Source organism: Lycorma delicatula, chromosome 7 (assembly GCF_047948215.1).
Source record: "Lycorma delicatula isolate Av1 chromosome 7, ASM4794821v1, whole genome shotgun sequence".
Taxonomy (NCBI): domain Eukaryota; kingdom Metazoa; phylum Arthropoda; class Insecta; order Hemiptera; family Fulgoridae; genus Lycorma; species Lycorma delicatula.
The window spans coordinates 145,137,570-145,158,315 of record NC_134461.1 but is presented as its reverse complement, the minus strand read 5'-3'; the positions used below and the strand labels follow the sequence as shown (position 1 = coordinate 145,158,315).

Genomic DNA, 20,746 nt, shown 5'->3' with positions numbered 1-20,746 from the left:
AAATTAATCTATTTATTAAAGTTTCTTTACAGACAATTTTAAAAGCAAGTTATTTATATTCAAATTGAACGAGGTCTTTCAGAAAGCAAAAGAAATTTTTTTTTTAATTTTTATTTTATTAATTTTATGGACTACTGGTCTTTGTCCTGCTCAAAGTACTCCCCTACCCTACAAACACATTTTTTCCAGTGATGTTTCCACTTTGTGATAAAGTCCAAGATAGCTTCATTTGAGATGGTCTATAAGGTCCATGAAGAATTTGCTTTAATGTCATCAGTAGTCTTAAAACAGCATCATTTCATTACTGACATTAATTTTTGAAATAAGAAAAAATTGCAAGGAGTCAGGTTTGACGAGTAGGAAGGCTGAGGAAGGACAGTCATCCGATTTTTGGCACAAAAATGATGAACTGAAAAACCTATGTGTGCAAATGCATTGTCAAAGTGAAGCAGCCATGAGTTGTCTTGCTACAATTCTGGGCACTTTGTGCAAATTTTTCACGTAACTGTTGTGAAATGGCTTGATAGTACGCGTTATTCACTGTTTCACCTTGAGGTTAGAATTGAAAGTGAAAATTCCATTAAAATCGAGAAAAAACAGAAAGCATTACTTAGATACTGGATCGAAACTGATGTGCTTTCTTGGGGCGTGGAGATGCTTTGCCAGTCCATTGGAATAATTGAATCTCTGTCTCAATGTCGTAGTTATAAATCAAGATTTCATCTCCTTTTATAATCCTTTGCATGAATGTTTCATCACCAACTGCTTGTACAAGATGTTGTAGACAAATGTCTGTCCGATGTTCTTTCTACTGCTCAGTCATCAAACAAGAAACAAACATTGCTGCAACTTCATGAATGTTCAGGTTTTCAGTCATAATGTCATGGCATGATCCAATCAAGATGCTGCATGCACCAGATCGTTGATTTTCTGAACATGCATGCCATCAGATAAAGTCAATGGCCTTCCTGGTTGAGGGTCATATTCAAATGACATACGACCAGTTTTAAATCGTAAAAACCATTCGCAACACTGCGTACAACCCAGAGCATCATTTCCGTAACCTTGTTTCAAAAGTTGAAACGTTTCTGAGAAAGTTTTCCCCAGTTTCACACAAAATTCAAGTTGTATCATTGCTCCTGAAAATCCCACATTACAAAAATCGGTACTAACACATAAACAGGTTGCACCCAAATTGCAATAACACGATAACTGAACGAGATGTCAATAATCCAAGAAGATGTTCTTAAAGAGGAGGCTATACGGAACACAACGTTGTTAACCACGCATCACTAAATATCCTGTTAGTAATTAATCTTGAACAAATAATATAATAATTATAATTGAGATAATGGAGAAAAATTGAAATAAATAACAGAAATATAATATTTGAGCAAATATTTTTTAAGCTTTCATTATATAATACAAGTATCTAATTTCTTATAATTTCTTCTTTTTAGGTGAAGTTATAGCCTTGGTGTACAAGTTGTTTGCTCTGTGTCTTTTTATACCAGTCATTGTAGCATTATCTACAAAGAAAAATTGTTATTGTTCATTGTCCAAAAAGACAAGATTTTTCAAGCTAATCCTCACATGAGAACATGTGATAAGATAAGTTATTCTCATATATATTATTTTGTCAGTTATAAAACTCATTACAAATTTTAACTTTAACATCAAATTAAATTATGAAGTAAATCTATAGTAAAGTCTCCCATACTATAAACATGCCCTCAACATACTAACAATGCCTAACTAAGTTAAGAGAATATTTTTAAAAGGTATTTTATGGTCAAAAAACTAAATATTGTGATATTAAAAAATTAGTAAATTTATTGATCAAAAAGTAAATAATATAAGAAAAACAGTTAATGAAATGGCATTTAAATTTTTTACCTAGGAAATGACTGAACTAGGATTAACAAATATCATTTGGGTGATTGTATGTACAGGTGAAACTATCAGAGTACCATAATGCATTTATTATCCAAAACTAACCCCTAAGTTGAAGTTCCAAAAACGTTTTATTAATTATTTATTAAAAAATGTTATCTTGTAAAAATCTTAATTGAGAAAAGAGAAGAACCCCTTTAAATTTCAAACAAAAGAGTGTACATTACTATTTTTTTCAATATTTATTGCTTGAAACATTTTTGCTAAAACGCATACTAGTTATTCTTTTTGGTTCCTAAATGACGTCAAAAAATGATTGAACTGGTTAGCCTGCTGTACAATGATTTTATTTATTAAAAAAAAAAATTAATAAATGGAGAGAGAATGGCCAGATATTGATATATTTAACAGAAACTTATTATGAATTTAGTGTAGAAAGCTAAATTTTAAAGCCAATATTTTGTAGTTTTGTTTAGTAATATTATTTCTTTCCACTGCTTGATTTAAGATGAAGTAACCTATACCCTTAGTGTACCAAACCTTTGTTTTGTCTGTCTTTGTATATCACTCAGTATTGCAATAAATTAATAATTTACTGAATACAATAAAAAAAATAGAAAAAAAAAATGAAAAGAATGAAAATAAAGGCAATTTGTTTCACTGATTATCAAAAAAAAAAAAAAAAGTTTATGGTTAATTGAAAATAAGTGTTAACATAAGTAAACCTCAAATCGGTTGTTGCATTAAAATACTAATGAAATTATTGAAAAAAATCCATTTGCTAAGCATACTAAGCTGAAAGTGACGTTGTGAAATAAGTTGCACTCTCTGCTGTTAAAACTTTACTTTTATTTCTCACCCAATAATGGAATTACCTGAATTATTTTTCACTTATAACCATGCTCCCATGCTCAAGCTCATTGAAAACACTGGTAATGATTTTTCATTGTTGTAAATTTAATTTTAAAAAAATATTAGACTGGACTCTAAATATGAATCTTACAATCATTTATTAATTTTTTTTCTTTAATTTTACTCTGTTCATTGTATGAAGCTCAGAAACGTTTGTAAATTATTAATAATTAAAATGATAAAACTTGTTTAAAATCATTTATCATATACTATTAAAAAATGATCACTGTTTATTGTTGTTATAATTGTTAGCAATTAGTTATGGAAAGAGTTTGTGATAAATTAAGAAATTTTTGTTGATGAAATATACAGGTGTTAAAGCTTGAAAGCCGACTTTCTTAAAATTTCACCTACGTAATCACAAATAATTGGAGTGCCATCGTTATTTCAACCTCACATTTTGATAACTATATAAGTGTTTAAAATGCCATGTTTGGATTAGATGTTCCTTCTAATGTAGTAAGTTTTAAAAATTACATTAAAAACAAAGGCTTTAACATAATAACAATATATATTTATATATAAAATTCTTATACTATGTTCTCTAACCCTTAAGTATTTAAATGATGACATAAGATTTATTTTACCCATTTCTCTACAAATTAGTAAACAATGTATTGATTCATAACAGAAAAAGTTTCGTTAATTTATTACTTAATACAATCTGTCTTGATCTTTTTATATCTCTGGTACGTATAACATCCTTACGTACAACAGACATCAAGTTGCTTTTAATAAGGGTAATGATTGATGTTCACCGTTTATCTGTACCATGATATAGAGTGAAACCTATCTCTTCCTGTACTGGAAATTACATATATTTCTGTTTGATTATTATTCTGGTTATGAATAATAATAAATTCGGTTCTCTGAAAAAAATCCAGGAAACCAATTCACTATTTCTGGTAAGCTTGTGATTGAATATATTTTCACTCACATTAAAGAATCCAAAACACACCTATAATTATGTCCCTAATTTTAATTATGAAAATAAAATTCTATCAACCATTAGTCCGTTATAAACATTTCTTAAATTAGAAAAAAAAATAACCTACAAACAAAATTTATCCTCATTTCTTTAATCTGAATATGGCCAATGTGTATTTCATTCAGTCCAATAGTAAATTAATGTTAATAAAATAACTATTTTTTGTTATTTTCAGTCTAATTCATATGGAGTTGGAAAACATTCACTTCTTCACAACAGTAGTTGTGAAGAAGTATGTTTTACTTCTTCACTCCGGGGCTTGTCTCCTTTACATTCTTAATGCAATACTTCATTAAGAATGTGACTAAAAAAAGCACAGAAAATTCAGAGGAAAACAAAATTATCCAAGATTATTGTAAAGCAATTAACTAAAAAAAAAATTCATTGTAAAAAAAGTACAATAAAATTCTTTTTTTACATATTATTTAAAAATTGGAACCATGTAAGTAGGAAATTGTGACTGCTACAATTCAGTCATATGTAATGAGCATGGTACAGCAGTGCAATACAACGAAGAAGCTGATTCGTAATGTGCTGCAACAAGAACACAGTGAATTGAAATTGTCAAAAATGACAGCCCCATACCAGACGTCCCCATACTCACCTAATCTACTGTTGAAATGATTGTACACAATTTTAGCATTTTTTTTTAGAATTATCGACTACCAGATTATGACATGTTCTTTGTAGTTTTATTTTATCATTACACTATATCAAGGTTCTGAAAAAAAACCCAGTCATCCTTACGTTCAGAGAAATCAACTTTAATCTTCTCCTATCAACATATTTTTCAGCAAATTCCATTCTTTTACTGTATGAGTTTAACAACAAACGCATATTCATCATCGGAAACATAAGTCTAGGTTCTGCACCAAAAACAGTCATCCTTACTTTAAAGAAAACTGGAACGTCCAATTTTTAACCCCCCTCTTTCACCATACATTTTTTCAGTAAATCCACTTTTTTGCTAATAAATTTCTCATTAAACGCATATTCATCATCGGAAACATACGTCCATGTACTGCATGAAAAACAGTCATCCTTACTTTAGAGAAAGCTGGAACTTAACCCCCCTCTTTCACCATATTTTTTCTGCGAAATCCACTCTTTTACTAATAAATTACTCATTAAACGCATATTCTTCATCGAAAATATACGTTTAGGTTCTGCACCAATTTCTGTGGTTCGTTATTTAATGTATTTTATTTATAACATCTATGATTGACTGACTGTTGATGACATCATCATTAGTCAGGGATTCTCCAGCTGTCAGTCTCATTCTTTATGTATCAATTTTTAAGCTCACATCCGAGGCAAAATATTTCATATAACGCAACAAAATAAAGTAAATTTATGGATTAAACAGTTCATTTTTGTAGGACAATCAAAGTGATCTTTTGCGCATGTACAGAGCGTATTAGTGATAAAATAAATTAAGATTTCAAGCGAAAAAAGTAGAACAGTAGAAAATCTGAACACTGCCCCTATGCTTGTACTGTTTTAAATCTCGGACTCGTGAAACAGAAGAGAAAAAAAGACTCGAAATACATATTGAAAATTGTAAACAGGGAAAGGTTCAGAGTATTAGAATGGAAGAGCAACAGAAACGCGGTAATATTATCGTATACAAATCAATCGACGCTAGGCGTACCTTGTGTTAATAAGCTGATTTTGAGTCATTTATTATTACCGAATCATATTTATTTATTTATTTATTATTTTTACCGAATCATATCGCGAATCCTAAAATTGGCACTACACAACTAAAACAGACATTCATAAACCATTGGTGTTTTATAATCGATGAAAACGATTAGGAAGTAAAAACGAAACTATCTATACAGAGCTCATGCGGGCGACGTTAAAGAAATTGAAAACGTCCTCCATGATTTATGTGAAAAAATATGAATTTTTTGAATAGGAATTGTTAACTGAAAAAGTCTTAACTATGACGGCAGAAGATGATAAAAAATTTCAACAGGACACTGAACGCGTTATATGTGGCGGCGAGTTCGGCCGCGAGAATCGCGTGACACCAATCTCATACTAGCGGTAAATTTATCGGCGCGGCACATGAAAATTGCAACTTAAACTGTAAACACGAAGCGTATGTACCAGTAGTATTCCGCAACCTGCGGGGATACGAATCATATCACATTACATAGGCGATGGAAGTGTTGAAAACAAAATTTTCTTGCATATCAAATAATAGTTAAAAACATATCAATAACACTCAAGAACGCAAAAGTTTTATGATGATTTAAACAGAAAAAACATCTCCGAATCAGATTATAAAACGGTTGGAATCATTTTAAAATTGGCATGTTCGGTGATTATCATGATTTCTATATGAAATTGGATATCATGTTGCTGTTGATGTATTTGAAAATTTTCGTAACAAAATGATGAGAATAAACAATTTTGTTGCAATTGAAATTGCGATTCGTAAATGTAAACTAGAAGAATTGCAACAAGAAAATAACAAACTTGAACGTGAAAATTCAAATCATATATTTGAAAACGGTCAGTTAAACAATAAAGTAGAGGCTTAAAACTACGGCCACACCATATACACATGATGAAAGAGACAACTGTCTTTCTTAAACAACCGGACGATTATTATAAATATTACGCTATCCGGGTCCAGTATAGAAATTTTAGCAGATGCATTTATTAAATTTAAAAAAGACATCCCAATTATGAAATCGTTTATGTAAAGTTTTACTATCTTATTTACCGAGACTGAATTTAAAAGAAGATACTATCATTTTGATACATTGATGGATATTGATAGTTTAAAACAGAAACTGGATAGTTTACACGAAAAGGAGTTTAATAAGTTATAATTGGATTGAATTCAGGAATAACATTCTTTGAATATGATAATTTTTTTCTTCTACTAATACGATGCCGATTAAAGCCGATTAGCGAAATAATTACATAAGTCGGCCAGGCGCAATTATCAAACTAGAAAAACCGAGATCAAAGGTTTGGGCAACCTGTACCAGGCGGATTTAGTAGTAATTCTTCCCTATTCCAGTCTCAATAAGGGTTACAAACACTTGTTGACCGTTATAGATTATTTTACTAAATTCGCGTACGCTGCACCGTTACAGAAAAAAACGGACGTAGAAGTCGCATTCCGACCGATATTTGAAAAGTGAAAAATGAAATTTTTCCAAACGGATCGAGGAATGAATTTTACAATCCACATGTTAAAGCGTTGTTGAAACAGTACAACATAACCCGTCATTCGAAATTTTCAGATAAAAAAGCGGCCATAGTCAACAGTAGTTGAAGACAAAGTTTACAGAACTGGAAAGCTACAAGCGGGTCGATATGCTGCAAGCATTAGTAGACGAGTACAAAAATACCGGCAATCGGCAACAAAATTTAAACCGATGTAAACAAAAGAAACAAATCGCAAGTACTGGAAAATACAATAGGAAACCGATTAAAATTAAATTCAACGTCGGCGATGCGGTTCGCATAAGCAAATAGACATTTGAAAAGGGTTATTTGCCGAATCGGACCGATGAAATATATAAATTCATAAGGTACACACCGATCAATTCATATGTAACGCTCCGTTACATATGAATTTATCGATAGTAGGTCGCTTTTATCAACACAAAAAAACGAAACGGATAGGTGTACACCGAATCGAGAAAATAATCAAAAGAAAAGGCGACAAGGCCTACGTAAAACGGTTCATTTTCGTTAAAAGTTACAATTCGTGGATAAATTTAAGTAACGTCGTCGAATTAATATTTTACTGATTTTCGTTTTCATTTTTTATATATAGATCCCCCCACAATGTTACAATCGATCGGCGTGCTATTTTTACTTCAAAATTTAATATTAGCGGGAAAGAGTAGAAAAAATTAATAAACAAAATTACATGTATTTTATATCGTCGTAAATATCAATAGTTCATTGAAACGCCACTTGTAGCTTTTATATATAGATAGATAGATAGATAATATGAAGCTTCGTAATAATAAAATTGGCGGTGAAGAATTAGCGGACGGTGAAGACGGTTTGTATTATTTTCCTTTACAATTTAACTTTGAATATTCATTCTTTCCGGATGAAGATCCATTTAATTTTCACAGATATGTACAGCCTGAAATTAAAAAAATTACTCGACTCGTTTACATAATTTGTTGATGATTTAGTTGCTTATGCGGATGGAATGCGTATAAAAATAAAGATTCACGATAATAATTTAGGATGTTTCGATGTAATACATAAATGTTATGAGTATGATGTATTCCAATCTATATTTGGAAAACAATTTTACGATGATATGTCAAAAAGCCGTTATAAGTTACTTCCGATCGGTAAAGTTAATTTAAGTTTATCGACTTGTTGTTTTTTGTGTTAACCACTTATTACTTAACAGTTTAAAGATAAAAATTTCACAATTAGAGATATAATGAAGGAAGTACAACAGAAAACAACGTTCCCCAATAATAAACGCAAATGCAACATTCGGGTGCAGCAATTGTAAACGGAATAAACACGGTCTTTTGTTACCAAACACTACAAGATGCATCGTATGCGGCCCCTCAAACTACGGTAAGAGAAACGTAGTTTCAATCTTTTAATTCATCAAAACGAATAACGCTTTAAAAATTTGAACATTTTTTCAACCGTCGTATAGAAGATCATCGAAACTCAAGTTCCACCGCCGGAAGAGACCCAACCGCATTCGATCAAAGAAAAACAAGGCAGTATCGGTGAATATTTCGCGGGGGTCGCCATAAAAAAATAGAATGTTTTTATTTAGCGCAAACATATACTGATACGAGACAATTGTAATTTTCTAATTTTATTCTGACAAGACGAATTAAATTTACAATACATTTGTAAATGAAATGTATTACGTATTGTGTTTGATTGATGATTTTAAATCTTTATGCGACCGAGTTTGGAACAAGAATCAGTAAGGTTTTCTGGTTATCGATAAAGATTCCGATAAAAATAAGCGTCGTTAAAGAAACTGTGTCCGTAAATTTTTAATCGTAGATTGAACGCAGCATCGACCGCTGCAATGCTACACCGAACGCAAATATACTATTCGTTTGAATTTTAAACGTTTTTTTATAGAATCATTATATTTGAAAAGGAAAAACAGTCGGTCGAAATCGAAAACATCGAATAAAGTTTTTAAACGTTACGGGTTTTAAATGTTTTTAAGTTACGGGTTTGAACGAAGAAGATGCTATAGTTGCTAAACGCTTTAAGCCGATAATCGAACCCGTCCAAGAAATTAAGGAAAAAACTCGATAAACCAAAACTAATGTCACCACCACCGCTACCGCTGAAATTGATAACGCTAAAGTAGGTCGGAAATTGGTCGATAGATTTTCGGCTCGTTCAGAAAGGCACGAACAAGATTGTTTAGACAGACATACGATTATTCAAATGAAGAAGGTGATGAAATAGGACATTCGACAACGTTATCTCAAAAAAACTTTACCGTATGAGAGTGAATAAGCCCACAAATTTACAAAATATACAAATATTTTAGTAGACGATCCATATACTGAGACACAATTAACTGAAACCGTATTTCGAAGTGTTAAAAACAGCACCAAAAGTATCGTTGGACCACGTGTACCGAATAAAGTACGATAAAGACACAAATACAAGCACATCGGGTGGCGCTAAAATTGAATTTGTAGGCGACAGAATCCATTTGGGTGACGCTTGATATAATGCAACGCCCGGTATTTTAGAGTTGTTAATTTTTAAAAATTCAGACCTAAAAAAAGTTCACACAGAAGATATGCAAACTTACGGTGAAATGTTACGCCGTACCTGTGCACACTTGACAAATGCAGGTGCAGTAAAAACAAATAAATCATTCAAATATAACGAAACGATTAGAAAGATTTTTCCTCCGAAAAGAACCGATAGGTCTGTTTCGCCGTATAAAACGTCGTCGACATTGTTTAGCAGTAGCGGAGTACTGCACGCGCAATTAACACAACCCGATCTATCAGTATTGGGACGATCCAAACGAATAGGTCGATAGATTGCATACGCTTGTGGGTGAATACGATGCTGGAAACAAGGATGTTTCAAATTAAATCATATCCGTAATTAACGAATTGAAAAAGTTGAATTTAAATAAAGTATTTGTTTTTGTTTTTTAATTTTTCATAATAGACACAATATCACGTTTTCGATTAGGCGGCGCTAAAAAATGGGGAAAGGGGGCAAGACGTCTTCCGAGGATCGGTTTTTCAATGACCGATGAAGTAAATTATGACATGAAAGATCATAGATTGCGTAATGTATCTGATCCGCGTGATGAGGTAACTGTTAAACGAGCCAAAAGTATATTTAACGAATACACAACCGATCTCAGCGAACAGTTTGTCGGTTTGGCGAGGTTGAATAAGTACTATGAATACATTAAAAAGCACACACAGACTAAAAAACTGATGTTGGTCGAAGAAACTAGAAAGTTTACGAAAGATGCAATCGCGTAGCTTAAAACAAAAGTTGATAAATATGTAGATGATGAGTTAAATAGCCGTGTCAATGAAAGAGCTGCCATCACGACATATGTACAAAATAAAATTCAAGAGATTAAATCGATTATCATAGAAATGATCCAGAAAACGAAATAAAACTAAAAATTCATCAAAAGTAATATAACATAAATTTCATCGACTGGGATTTCAACCGATAGAATAATGTTTGTAATGTCTTAGTTTTGCATTATTAACCTTTTTAATGTAGATATTTAAATATGTCTGAAATTGTTAAGTTTCGAAACCGATTAATTTTGTTGATTTTCCCTAATATGCTACCGAAAAAGGTGCGGGTTAGATTTATTTTCAGAAAGCAATACGGTTTTAACAGTCGGCGAACTACAAGTCATCCCAACCGGTATCGCTATATCGTTACCGAAAAATTTCGAAGCGCAAATAAGACTCAGATCAGGTTTGGTGGCTTAAGACGGCGTTACAGTTACCGATTCGCCGGGTACAATTGATGCCGATTACCACGGTGAAATTAAAGTCATCCTTATTAATTTGGGCGATAAAGATTTTACGGTTCAAAGGGGCATGAGAATCGCGCAAATGGTAATATCAAAATACGAACGCATATCGTGGATTGAAAGTGAAAAACTCGATAAAGCTGAACGTAATTTTGGTCCCGCAAATCTGCGGCATCAAAACTGACATACATTAACCCTGAAAACGTAGTAAGATTGCTGTTTATTGTAAAAATGTAGTGAAAAAATTTCTTTATATGAAATAGTTAGGGGACCTAATTCGAGCTAACTTTTAGATACATTAAATAATCATTAACCTGAAAAAGTTTCGTTAAAGATTGTTATTTATAGTAAAAATGTGGTGAATAAATTATTTTATATGAAATATTTTGCCATTAATCTCATATAAAGCCGACCCTCAGAATCGAGAATCGGTTTTTCCTAGTTTAAAGCCGATCCTCGAATCTGAGGGTCGGCTTGAAACTGTAGCCAGTAATGTATTTGAATGAAAATATTTTTTTTTTTATATATAGATATGAAAAAAAAAAGAATACGAAAAAGGTCGTGGTATTATGGGCTTTATAGTAAATAAAACTGTAGATTTATTACCATTTGAGGCGCATATTCCAGGTTTCAATTATGGCGGTAATTGAAACAGCCATAATTGAAATTTTGCTGAAGTAAAAAAATGAAGTTTATTTTGGCCTTTGGTTTTTGTTTTATGTCTTCATACAAATTCCTTTTCTTATTTTTACCAAGAGGGTATTTTTTGTCTTTTAAAGTTCCAGCAAAGTATTTTTTTTTTTCATACAGATGGCACCTCTTAGGATATCTACAAAAGATATCACAAAGAAATAAGGAGTAAGAGAAATTAAGAAATCTTTGTATATCCAGTTAGAGAAATAGACTTCTGAAGTAACATAAAACGATAATTTAATGACAAACTGATAACTTCCTTCAGTTTATAAAACTGGGCTTAAAAGATATTATTTTTTGTTTACAAAACTAGCGATCTAACTGTATTTATATTAAAATATTATACGAGTATATTACATTCAAAACAACTTTTTACGATAACAATTTATGCTGCATTCTTCTTCAAAATTTTAGAATTAAGTTATTAGTAAGATTAAAGCAATGGAAAAAGATTTTTATGATGGCAAAAATAAAAAGCATCTCACTGTTAAATTGCACCTGTTTCTATCATATTTAGGCCTGACAGAGAGTCAAATACATCTTCTGTAGGTGGGAGGTAAAACCCACCGGGTTGGCCTACTGGTGAACGCGTCTTCCCAAATCAGCTGATTTGGAAGCCGAGAGTTCCAGCGTTACTGAACGTTTTGCGTTCTTTTCAGTGCTATACAGCACTATGTTCTCCAAATATAAATAACAGATTTAGTGACTGGTAAAAGGTACTAACAGCCGTATCTGTCTAAAAAAATAAAGCACTATCTGGACATGCAGCGGTTTACCTCGATGCTAATTTAATCTTAACAGCACCATATGCAGATAGTACTTTATCTTCTATATAGTTATGGAATAATTGTTAGTTACTCCTCACAGCCGTTTCATGGACATGCCCATATATTGAAGCCTGTTTTTATTAAAGTCATTTAGACTACTGTTTCTGTACACAATTCGAGTGGACTTCTTAACGATATTAGCTTAACAGAAGCTGTTTTGTAGTGTGTCTAAGTGCTTTTTGTAATTATTGTTAAACAGTTGTGTTGTTGAAAAAAATTATTTCTGTAATCAACTGCTTAATACAGTGTTTTCGTAATTGCAAAATAGTTCTGGGATCGTCGAAAAAATGTATCGATCGAAAGGAATTGCAATTTAAGAATTTCGTTGGACAAAAGATCTTAAGTATTGTTTTAAATGAACACTCAAAAACAATTGAAAGTAAGCGGCATTTTTTTTATATTGAGCTAAGAACAAAAAAAATGTTTACATGCATTTATTACAATTTGAAAGAAATTAATTAGTATACTTATTATCGTGTTAATCTTTAGTGATACTCGGATACCTAATTATTAAAATTAATAAAAAAAAAAATTGTAGTGAATGTCTACAAAAACGTAATGTATCAAAATTAAAATCGTCAGTATTGTACAATGCTACCGGCTTTTAACTAAAAAAAGGTCGACTGTAGACATCTTCTTGTTCTGAGCATCACTCTAAAATATGTTTTAAATTTTTTGTTTAAAGCACCATATTGTGTAATTCTATAAGTCGATTTATAAAGATATGGAATCTGCAATTTCATTCAAGCATTTTTTACACTCCAGACAAAACTACAGAACGTGATCAGCCTGTAATTCCAGAAATGTCTGTTAAAACAAGCCGCTTCACCGCTTCATGTTTCTCGATTTGAGACAGATAATATAAACCAGAGGTTACCAAACTTATTTTTCTCATAGACCACTTTCAAAATTTTGCTGGTTCCGGTGGACCCCCTGCAGCTACATTTCTACCATATTTCCAGTCGACGGAAAATGTGAAGATTAGATCTAACTATGAAAATTTGCGTTACAGCTGAGGTCCACGAACTAACAGCTTCCGAAAAAAAAGTGAGAATTGATTGGTTAATTTTTGATTGACTGTGCAGTGAGTGGATGTCAAAAAAGTAAAGTTGGCCAATCAAAAAAAATACTTCCATCCAACTTTACATTTTTGACATCTACTCACAGCACAAGAAAGCAATCAATTCTCACTTATTTTATTTAGAAAACTTCCCATTCAGAGTGGTAAAAAGCAAAAGAAAAATAGTATATTTTTTTGTGTTGCATTTATTCAAATATGTAATCATTACACTTTTAATTATTATTGTTATCGTATTGCAATGTAATATAATAAAATTGTCGTAATATAATTAAAATTAAACATTAATAACGTAATGTAACTTCTACAATGACAATCACAAAATAGTTACAATTTTAATGGGAGGGATGTACTTGATGGATTGACAGAAAATTATCAATATCTGGCTTCAGTTTTGTTAGGAATAAGCGCAAATCTCCCCGTTCTGTGATATTGAATCTGCTCCTTTTTTTTTATAAAAGGTTTGTAATGACAATAAAACTTTTTTCGACAAGATATGACGAGGGAAACTCTATCAAAAGCTTTCTCGCAATTCCCCACAGTCCAGGATATTTTTCTGGTATTTCTGCCTGCAGCCAAAATGTTTGATACCCTCTTTCAAATTTCATCTTCAGCTCCTCATTAGTGCTAAGCTCGAGTAGTTCCTCTTGTAATATCACATTCTCCACTTCCGTTTCATCAAACGGATTTATGATCCATGGTGGTATATCCATCTTCAGAAAATCTTCAAATCTGATTTTGAAGTCATCATGCAGGGCAATTAAATGTTGAACGTATGTCTGAATATCCTCATCAAGGCATTCTACCTGTGACAAGTTTGAAAACTGAGAAAATACGATGACAGTAACCTTGGAAATGCTAATATTTCTTGTAAAATGAATAGCATTCACCCTCTTAAATTAAAATAAATTTATTTGTTTCTAAAATTTAAAAATAATTAGTTTCTGCTGTAATTTTTTAGGTCTGACCGATATCAGCTGATACTGGGCAGTACAGAACAACAACCAATTTACATCAAATTTTATCATGCTTATCTACATTTCAATGAAACCAATGTAGTAATTTGGAAAGTTTTGAGCCTAAAAATTTTACACACACACACACACACACATATATATATATATATATATATATATAAAGCACATCCCGTCAAGTACTTTTCATGATTTATTAAATATTTATATTGAACACTGTTCATGTATACAACCATGCTTTTTTAAAACAGAAATTTGTCTTCAAATTTAGTTTTAAAAGAAGTGATCATAGTGAACTCACATTTTAGCATTTTGTAGTAGCATACATTTCACTACATTTTGAAAATACTGTACTTATTTGTTTATACAAATAAATATAATTGATTATGAATGTTTTAATGTTGAAATAGAAAATCCAAACAAATAAAATGCAAATTAAAATTTTTGTTCAAATTAAAATCTGTAATATAAATAAAAATGTCAAACTGAAAATTACCTCTTCTAGTATTCTACGGATGCCTTCTCTTGGAGCATCTGGATAATTACTTGGATCAACAGATAAAAGTTTAATTTGCCTAGCTTTTCCATCAGGACACTTGGCATACACATCAGTGAAGGTTCCTCCCCGATCAATAGCAAATTTAAACTTCCCTCCCATGTCTACAGTTGCAGTAATAAATTACTATCAAGCAAGATTATGTTTAATTCACAAACATAAAACCATCAGTGTTTAAAATCAAACACAGGAAAAATTCCTAACCTACAAACATACACATCAACGTCAACTAACTCTTCTGAATTGTCTTTCACTTGCGCAATTTAAATTGTATGATATGATCAGTCTGGCAGCAAAAGAGAAAATATTGTATATTGAAAATTAGTCTGTATATTTTCCAAAATTTAAAGTATTTATAAGATTTCCATGACATAGAATTTAGATATTAGAGAGATTATAATAATAACGAAACTTCATACAGAACAATTTCATGCATTATAGAAACTATTATACATTTAAATTATAAGTGTAATTATTTTAACCAAATTTAATTTAATTCACATAATAAAATACTTAATTAATTTTGAATAAATGATTAAACAAACATGAAGTACTGTTTTTTAAATAGAAAAATAAATCTGTCTCATCCTAATATATGTTGGTAATAGTTTGTTGTGTCATGCTCAGCTGATAAGTAGGTTATTAAAGAACTTGTTTTTGGTTATTTGTTTGGGCTTAAAATGTTGTTAAAGGTATTGCGTCTCAGTTTGTAACTCAAAATAACTTTTAACCGTATTGTTTACGTAAGATGGTAACGTAGTTGTATCAAAATAAAAAGGACTATATTCTGATTAAGTTCATAATGGTTGAACCGATTTTCGATTACCAGTTTCGTTTAATTCTTATTGGTGATAGTACTGTAGGTAAAAGTTCCTTGTTGAAGTATTTTACGGATGGAAAGTTTGCTGAGGTAAATGTAAGCATTGATATTTGATTTCAATATCATGTGTTTTTTTTATTATTGTCGCTATTAAGATAATTTTTAATTAATAGGGAAACATTTATTATTTCTGTATAATTGTACGTCTCGATAATTTATATGTTAACTATTTATACAATTTAATTTAAAGTAGTGTGGCAATGATTTTTTTTTTGTCGTTCTTTTAGCGCAATCATTCTTTTCTGTCAGATAATTTCAAAAGGATGATTTTTTTGTGCATACTTTTGTTTTTTTATATTTAAGGTTTTCTTGACCTCATATAGGGCTTTTTTTTAATACTACTTACTCGAGACCTGACATAGTCCTTAGTACAATCACTATAGTTTGATTTTTATATACTTTTGAATGACTGTGTTAATTGGTGCTTAATCCAGTGTGATTGATATATATGTTGTTTATAATATTCATACAATACAATAACAAATAAAACTTAAAAAAAGGTAATGAAATATGACAAAGGAGCATAATGAAGAATGAAATAATAAAGTAGATTAATTAAAGTACTAGATGTTGGCAGATTTCCTTAACTTACTGAAAAAAATGTCAAATTTCTCCCTTAATAGTTTACTGTAGTAACAGTTTTAGATTGAGCTATGTGATAAAACTAAAAAAAAAAAAAATCTGATATGGCCAGCGCATGACTTCCTTGTGATTTTCCTTGACTTATTAAATTACATATACACTTTTTTTTTTAAATGAAAAGTACATAAATTTTATTTCATTAATAACTTTTTTATAATTTATTGTAAATTTTTTTTACAAACAGAGGTTAATAATTATTAATAAATCAATATATTTAAGTTAAAAAAAAAGAAGATGAAGTTGGATTTTAACCAATGTGCCCTCCTCTTGTAACATCCAAATATTTCATTAATTAAAATTTTATTTCGCTATAATTCTGGAACCAATGAAAATAAGTACCACGTATGATATTGTTGATAAGCTTTCAATGAGGGCTTATTACTGCAGTTAAGAAAATGTCCAAAATTTTGGATTTTGGAATTGGCTTTTTTGGACACTTTTGGTCCAGTCAGTTGCAATGAAAAGGAGTAGTGCACAACTAGATGTTAGAACAGTTCTAAATCCAAATTTTCAACATTCTACAGTCAATCGTTTTTGAGTTTTGCGAGATTCTTACATATTACAGACGTCATACTGAAACTAGTGAAAAGTGGATATTTCCATTGAAATCTGAAAACCGGGATTTTTTGCCATCACATATTTCCTTTACTTTTACAAGGAAGTAAAAATAATTATAAAAAAAATATGTAAATTAAACATTTTTATATATGTTGTTGCATCATTTTGCTAGTAACTACATAACCTTTAAGAGTTATAATTTTTGTTAATTTTAATTATACTGTTATGATTTTCATAATTGTGAGTTGCATGCACTGAGAATGTAAATGATAAATGCATTTTTCTATATTAATTATTCTTTGGCAAGTATTTATCCAACTTGTGCAATCTCACAATCAATAGATTAATTTTTTTCTTTTTTTTTAATGGGTAAAGTTAAATTTTATACAAGCACTAAACGAGAATTGGAATGTATAAATTCTTAAACTTTCTTATTTATTACAAACCTTTGTACAAAAAATTTGTTATTTGTCACAGCTAGTTAAACATTATATTTTTCTTCAATATTTATAAAACCCTTATTGTAAAAATACTTATCAATAAATACTCTGTTAAATTTTCTGAAGCCAATAGTATTAAATCTATCCTCATGTGATTTCTGTGTAATGAAAGTTGGTTCTTTTCAAACGAAGCGTTTAATTTAGAATAAAGAAAAAGAGACAAACTGGAAATGTAATGTCTTAGTAGGGAATCACTTAAGATTTATTTCAGTTGTTTGTGTTGCAGTTACAGTTCAATGTACCTAATAGCACTCCCTTTTATTTATGTGCATGGAATCTTTATAAACATTTTCCAAAAAAGGTGTATGGTACACCAAAGTTATAAAAATTAGATGATAAACTGTTATTAAATCAAGTTTTTTGGTACTACAGAACTGTGATTTAATACATAGAATTTTTATTTAAACATGCCCTGTATACTATGTTATCGTAATAAATTTATTAATTTGCATTTAATTAATAACATTGGTGTAGAATTTGTGACTTGTATACCAGTTCGTCTGTAAAAGATGAACTGTTGATATCAGCAATTGATCTCAGAATTAAAAAAATGAATCAATACATTTTTAAAAGTTGTCCATCAGCCATTGTAATTTTGTTTGTTGATGATGTAACTCCTTATTTTTATTTTATTTATTCTGAGGTCGTCATTAATATCTTATGGATTTTTAATTTTTTTTAATGGAATGCCAACTGTTTTATGCATAGTAGTACTTCCAAGAATCTTTATCTTTGAGTCTGCAAATGTGATAAAACAACGAACCAGTTTTTAGACAGAAAGAATTCACTGTAATATTTAGTCTTTTTTATCGATTTAATTGATAAAAAAGCATAAAATATAAAAAAATTGAAATCATGCTGTAAACCTATAAAAAAATATTCATTTCATTTTTCATTGTTTGCTCTTCATTCTTTTTTTTTTTGTAATTTATCAGTAAAATTAAATTTTTAAAAGAGATCCACTATTTTTCTTCTTTACACCGGAGAGTTCTTTTCGTTTTTCATCGCAAGATTTGGAGTACCTTATCAATTTAATTTCTTTTAGTATGTTTTGTATAATTTTATACATTTTGTTACTTATCTATATGTGAGTTTTGATCAGGAAATGTTGATTATATCATTTCCTTGACAAATCTCATATTTCTTTACTATAGATTCTCCAATAAACGTGTCTATATGTTAAACAGACATTAGTTACAATTTCTTTGCTGGCCTCCGTGGCGCGAATGGTAGCGTCTCGGTCTTTCATCTGAAGGGCCCAGGTTCAAATATCGGTCAGATATGGCATTTTCACACACGCTACAAATCATTCATCTCATCCTCTGAAGCAATACTTAATTGGGTGGTCCCGGAAGTTAAACAAAAAAAAAGAAGTGAAGAGCTACAATTTCTTTAAATTTTGTAACTAGCATCAGTAGAGTTTTTACTCATCTATTCTATAAAGCCTTTCTCTAATATGTGATTAGTTATTATGTTATTAGTTAGTATGTGATTTTGACATGAAATAGCTGTTTTACTTAATTATCCATACCTTTAAAAAAAAATTTTAGTAACTGTTGTGTTAATCTACATTAACTTTACTCCTATACAATTATTACAAACAATTCTGTTGTATATATATATGGTTATACTGTGTTGGCATTACTTTATGTTATGTGAAAGTATAAATACTTTCCAATGAGTGAAAGAATAAATGGAATTATTTACAAGAAACTTTATCAAAAGAATGCCAATTAATTAGATTCTTTTTAGTTTTTGTTTTGATTAAAGTATTTGTTTTTATTGTTTTAGTTACTGTATTATATGTAATTAAAGAAGTTGAATTACAAAACTAGTATCCATTTTTTTATTTTGAAAAGCTTTTTCATTAATATATTTTTTTTGGAGGTGGTTGGTAATGAGAACAAAAATTTGTGTTTTTGATGTGCAAAGTAACACAACATTATTTTTAGGCTTTTAGAATTTAACTTTATTTACTATTGAGTGGACATAGAACATGAAATATATTGCTTCATGATAGAAACAATTTGTTTTAAATAAACATTTTATTCGAACCAGTATATAATTATGTGTTTTAAAGACCATATCAGGGATGAGTAGTTTTCTGCTCAACAGATAAAGAAAGAATTGCCCTAGCAAGTTGCCTAATTGTATAAAAGAAAAAAAAACTGGTATAACGAAGAAGTAGTTAAATCCATATTAATAATTATTACGTATATTTATATTTTTAATTTTTAAAAATGAAAAATAAGAATTACATGAAAGAATATATGTGAGGATGTAACAGAAAAAAATTTGTAAAACATTAACAGTAACTATTTGAACATACATTATTTGAATATTACCTGAAAATGCAGAAAAATTCAATATTCTATTTTAATTACTATTATTAAAAAAAAGCAGTATTATAAAAAATTACTACCGATTGTATAAAAAAATCCTTATTTTATTTTAAATAAATCTTTGAGAAGCTCATTTAAAGGAATAGGTAATTTATTATAAATAATGATGGTCGCTCTTGCGTGCTAAAAAGAATTTTGTGTTTTCATATAAAAATAAGTCCTTTTTTTATTTGATGTGTGGTTATTATTCTTTAGGAGTATTTATTTTTTGCAATTTTAACATATGTAAGTACATGTTTAGTTAAGAATTTTTATTTTGTTAAATATTGTGCATGATTCTTATTAGTAGACCCTGAATAGGGATCTGAAATTCCATATTTGTATTGTGAAAACTATCTTTTACATCATCTAATATCATATATATATATATATATATATTGGTGATATAGAGAATGAAGATACCACTACAGTCACCTGAATTTCAGTAGACCTGATTTTCAGTATCACCTGATTTACTACTTCATTCCTTGTTTCCCCTAGTTTGCCTGGCATGAGATGTTGTTCTTGGGAATGGTTATGTTTATTTTAGGAGTGACTTATGATTTCTACCAGGCCAAATTTTGTAGTAATTATGGATTCTAAACGGCTTAGCAAGATTAGGTAATGTTTTTGCACTATAAATAAACTGATAAATCAGTGATAATGTTTGAGTACATTTTATAAATGATTTATATAGTGATTAAATAATCAGAATGTCATGGATTATTATAGGTTATTTTTAATCTACACTGTAGAAAATATCAGCTAGTATGATATGCTGAAAGTTGAACCTCACTATTAGTTTATTAATAAATTACATCTGTTTTGAAAGGGTATTGGCCATAA

General features: G+C 30.0%; 2 protein-coding genes across 3 annotated transcripts in view; one reads left to right on the top strand and one right to left on the bottom strand.

Annotated features, from left to right (window-relative positions):
- LOC142327282 (5-oxoprolinase) overlaps positions 1–15,058 on the bottom strand; it is a 79,819-nt gene extending 64,761 nt beyond the window's left edge. The window contains exon 1 of the mRNA XM_075370180.1: positions 14,880–15,058. Coding sequence (XP_075226295.1) covers positions 14,880–15,041 — 162 coding nt within the window. The 5' untranslated portion in view covers positions 15,042–15,058. The remainder of the gene's footprint in view (positions 1–14,879) is intronic.
- A 509-nt stretch (positions 15,059–15,567) lies between these two features.
- Positions 15,568–20,746, top strand: part of Rab39 (RAS oncogene family member Rab39) — a 42,803-nt gene continuing 37,624 nt past the window's right edge. The window contains exon 1 of one of the 2 annotated variants that reach the window (XM_075371876.1): positions 15,568–15,849. In XM_075371876.1, the coding sequence (XP_075227991.1) occupies positions 15,742–15,849 (108 nt within the window). In that variant the 5' untranslated portion in view covers positions 15,568–15,741. Of the gene's footprint in view, positions 15,856–20,746 lie in introns of both variants that reach the window. The other variant, XM_075371874.1, reaches the window with a different exon arrangement.